The sequence below is a fragment of the Sinocyclocheilus grahami genome, unplaced genomic scaffold (genome assembly GCF_001515645.1).
Source record: "Sinocyclocheilus grahami isolate Dianchi unplaced genomic scaffold, SAMN03320097.WGS_v1.1 scaffold1.1, whole genome shotgun sequence".
NCBI lineage: Eukaryota > Metazoa > Chordata > Actinopteri > Cypriniformes > Cyprinidae > Sinocyclocheilus > Sinocyclocheilus grahami.
Window position 1 is genome coordinate 92561 of NW_015505180.1, and position 4501 is coordinate 97061.

The following is a 4501-nucleotide window of genomic DNA, read 5'->3' on the forward strand; positions in this document are numbered from 1 at the left end:
ACAGCGCATTTTGGTTTTAGGACAACTTTGATGAAAGGTTTTGATAGACTTCAAATGTTGACTACTATATATACAGTATATAGGCCTATATATAAGTATATATATATATATATATATATATATATAAGGCTATATGTTTTAGTATAAATACCTTTTAAAGGAATCATAGTGATTCCGTAAAATAACATGAAGAACCGCCCGATAAAAAAGTGACTCCATAGGCAGCTGTAACAGACAAAAAAAACCTTTTAACCACAATCCAAGTCATTTTCTTTAATTTCAAAGCTGATTTTGCTTACTTACACAATGCATGCTTACTTGGTTATATTTGCTTACTTATTTATATTTTTTATTACTTCATTTGAAATGTTTGTCTTCTTTCAAAACAGATTATCTCATATTTTCCATTACAATTATGTCATCCAAACAATCAGACATGCAGAAGACAGAAAGATTGTTCATGCTGACTGCTTCACCTCTGAACTATCAATCATATTTAAAAGAAGAAAAATCATATTAAAATACACAGTGCGTCTAATTAAATCAGACAAATATGCATAGGCGCATATGCTGTACATTCTGGCATTCAAGCTTGACCAGCACATTACAATCAGCTGTGCAGACAGCCTTGATCGCACGAGACTGTCCTCTTTTTATGCAAATTCTGCAGGAGAAATGGGTTTTTAATTGAATTATTACACAATCAATACTCACCCCTCCTCCAGCAGACACTCTCTCCAGAGCCTGAGAGGGGAATAAAAAGAGTTTGTGATCAGCCAAGTCTGCTGGAAACAAGCTTGAATTGAAAAACTTGTGATAACTAAACACATGATATCATGGTTTGATTTTTGCTTTCAGTTTAATAGCATTATGTGCTCATCTAAAAAATAACACCTAAAAGATTATATATTTAGAGTTCAAATTTGATGCAAGATTCATCAGCTAATGGGCAAAGGATGTGGTTGAAGATGCGTGGGCAATGTGATGTTATTTGTGACGTGTGAGCCAGACTTACGAGACAAGCTGACATCCTGGCATTTCGACCACAGAAACACGCCTGAGCCTTCAGATACTGACTCATAGGGAAACCACACACACCATCGACACACCCTGAGCAACAGCCACAAAACAACACAAAAAACAGAGATGAAATCAAACAGCTTTTAACATAAAAATACTGTTCAAAGAAATGATTATTTTAGTCAGCAAGGATGCATTCAAATTAATGAAAGATGACAGTAAAGACATTTATAATGTGATAAAAGATGTCTATTTCAAATAAATGCTGTTCTTTTGAACTTGCTATTTATCGAAGAATCATGTAAAAAGTGTTTTCCAACCATTTTCAACCTTTGATTATAATAAGAAATGTTTCTAGAGCAGCAAATCAGGATATTAGAATGATTTCTGAAGGACAATGTGACAGTGAAGCCTAAAGCCTAAAGCCTTCTGAAAATTCAGCTTTGCATCACAGGAATAAATTATATTTCAAAATATATTAAAATAGAAAACTGTTATTTTAAATCGTAAAAATGTTTCACAATATTACTGTATTTATTGCACATTTGAACAAATAAAAGCAGCCTTGGTGAACATAAGAGACTTCTTTCAAAAACATAAAAAATCTTAACAACCCCAAACTTTTTACTGCCTTTTAAAACTGAACGCTAAACATTATGTGGATGAGAACCTGTTGAACACATGCCATTCAAACAAGACCCACGCTGTGGTTTGAGGCCTATTCGTGATGCAGATAAACACTGTTTACTCCAGCTATCGTGCTAATCGAAACCAGCACAGGCCTGAAAAATGTGTGAGATACAGAATGAGCTGTGCATAAAAAAAAGGCATGAGAGAGGGACAGTGTGCATCACAATATCAGCAATTTCATTATGAAACTTCAACACTGTCTTGAGGAGACCAGTTGCTGTGGGGTGTTAAACTGAAGGCTCTTCAGTTTGTGTATGATAATAAAACACTTAAAAGTGAAGTGTGTATTTTTTTTATGAAAATATAAATTAAATGCACTATAAATAAGCGACTGCTTAACCAAATGATGTTTGTGGGTGGGACTTCCTGTTTTCTGTTTAAGTAGGAGACATTGCGTGAGCTCTTCTGAATTGAGTCAGCAAATGCACGGCCTGAGAGGAGATATTGTGTAAAAAGTATTACGCTGTCAAAATGAAAAGATCACAGCAGTAAATTCTGCTCAGGCAAGTGAAATTCTATGCAAAATCTTCATAAATCTGTGGGATGCTGCTAGTGACACAAAATGACACACTTCACCTTTAAGTGCACAGCATGCTATAAGCTTACAGGGTTTTGAGACTAAAACACACAATGTTCATTTGCATTGGAACTGCATTTGTTTGATTACATTTTGTTTCTTCTTCAGAACAAACGGGCTTGTAAAGCGAGCCGCTGAAGCCCTGAAAACTCTTGACATCATCATGCTGAAACGCCACATGTTGTACCGACTCTTTTGAGTTAGTGAGATCTAACAGACAGTCTGTTGAAGAGGAGAGTGTTTGTGATGTCAGTCCAACGTCTGAACACACTTCATGCCTTTTAACTCTGTCCCTGCAGCAATCGAGAGCCTGTGATGTGATCACCAGGCTTTAAAGGACAATGAGTTATTATTGTAGCCCTGCTGTGCTTCATAGCACAGTAATTATGTGATCAAAATATTAGATTCTGAAGGCACTCCAATCCTTTATGTGCTGTCTCCTTTATGAGAAAGTGTCTAAGAGAGAGACAGACAGAAACCACATTCTCTCATAAAACTAACACCAAGTCTTAAAGGAAAAGTCCACATATAAATAAAAATTCTGTCATAATTTACTTATTCTCATGTCGTTACAAAGCTATATGACTTAATTTCACTGCGGAACACAAACAAAGATATTTTGAAAAACAGAGTGCTTTTTGTCCACACAATGAAAGTCAGTGGGGACTAATGGACTTGATTTGGAGCCTAGTAAACTTTAAATAATAATAATAATAATTTTATAATTAATTAAAATTATATTTATATTTATAATTACAAATTAGTATATTTTTCTAATAATAAAATTATTATTAAATAATGAATTAAGTAATTTTATTTAATAAACAACAATTTATTATTCATTATAAAATAATAAATATAATAATAATAAATTTGATTAATTATTGTATAATGAATAACACATTTATTATCATTGTTGTAGTTGTTATTATTATAACTGTTATGCAAGTTTTATTTAATTCATTATTGAATAATAATTAATATCATAATTGTTAGAATGGTATATATTTGTAAATGATCATCTTTATAGATAATATAATAATAATAATAATAATAATTATTATATAATTTTCTTATTTAATAAATAAATAAACAACAACAAAAAAACATTCAGCATAAAATAATGCATTTTATATATAAAAAAAACAATAATAATAATAATAAATTATTTTTTTTGTTACTATTATTTTACCTTCTTTTTTTTTACACCCAGTATTGGTACAGAGCTACACATTGCTGGAAAGAACATTATACAGAGAAATGCAATTACACACAGCTTGTCTTGTCTTGACTTGGGCACCCAGTCTGATAGAGACTGATCTGTCCACGTGTGTGTGTGTACGACAGGAAGTGTTCTTACCCTGTCTGTCCTGATCAAACTCTTCAGAGAGCAGGTGGTAGCAGCAGCCCACACTGCAAACGGCGCGCAGCTCCTGTTTGGCCCTGAACATCCGCAGAGTGCTGGGGGCCAAATCTCCACATGTATGCAGGCCAACCAGAACTGCATCCTGGGCACCAGCCAGAGAAAAGAGAGGGAGGGGGAAAAAAGGTAATTTAGTGAAATCAACACAGACTGTTTGCCATCTCTCATTGATCATAGATAATTTGCTATGGACACATCCAAGTCCCTCGCCATTCTTGAGCTCAATTTCACCTAATTAACATGATTAGGATAATCGCAGGCGTCTCGCTGAGCTGTAACAGCAATGGTACAACTTCAGCTCTATAATCAAAGCCCACAGCTGGACAACTATTGCAGCATAGAGTTTCTCTTGTGCTATTATGAGTTTAGTATACATGAATTATTTGATCCTGAGAGAATGAAATGAATTCACAACACAAAAACGTAATGCTACAAATAAAATGGAAGAATACAGTTTGAGCACATAATTAGTATTTTAAGCATGATATTATATGATTGTAATATTTATTCTTTTCACATTTTAATCATTATTATTATTATAATTATTATTAATAAATAATTTAAATAATTGATTTAATAAATTATTATTATTACTGTTGTTTTACATGTACACAATTTTTCCTGCCCTGGTTATTTGATTTTTGAATGAATAATAAATTATTATTTGTACTATTATTATATTTAACAACACTTATTTAAACATTATTTGTTTTCCATGTATTACTAATGATTTTATAGTGAATAAATAATAATAATTATTTTAATTAAATAATAATAATAATAATAAATTA

The 4501-nt window shown here is 32.3% G+C and overlaps 1 protein-coding gene across 1 annotated transcript in view; it reads right to left on the reverse strand.

Annotated features, from left to right (window-relative positions):
- Nucleotides 1-4501, reverse strand: part of LOC107589640 (methyltransferase-like protein 25) — a 12017-nt gene that overhangs the window by 6824 nt on the left and 692 nt on the right. Inside the window, exons 2-5 of the mRNA XM_016278173.1 lie at nucleotides 3648-3941; nucleotides 1016-1110; nucleotides 715-744; nucleotides 152-225 (exon numbers count right to left, since the gene is read on the reverse strand). Coding sequence (XP_016133659.1) covers nucleotides 152-225; nucleotides 715-744; nucleotides 1016-1110; nucleotides 3648-3941 — 493 coding nt within the window. The remainder of the gene's footprint in view (nucleotides 1-151; nucleotides 226-714; nucleotides 745-1015; nucleotides 1111-3647; nucleotides 3942-4501) is intronic.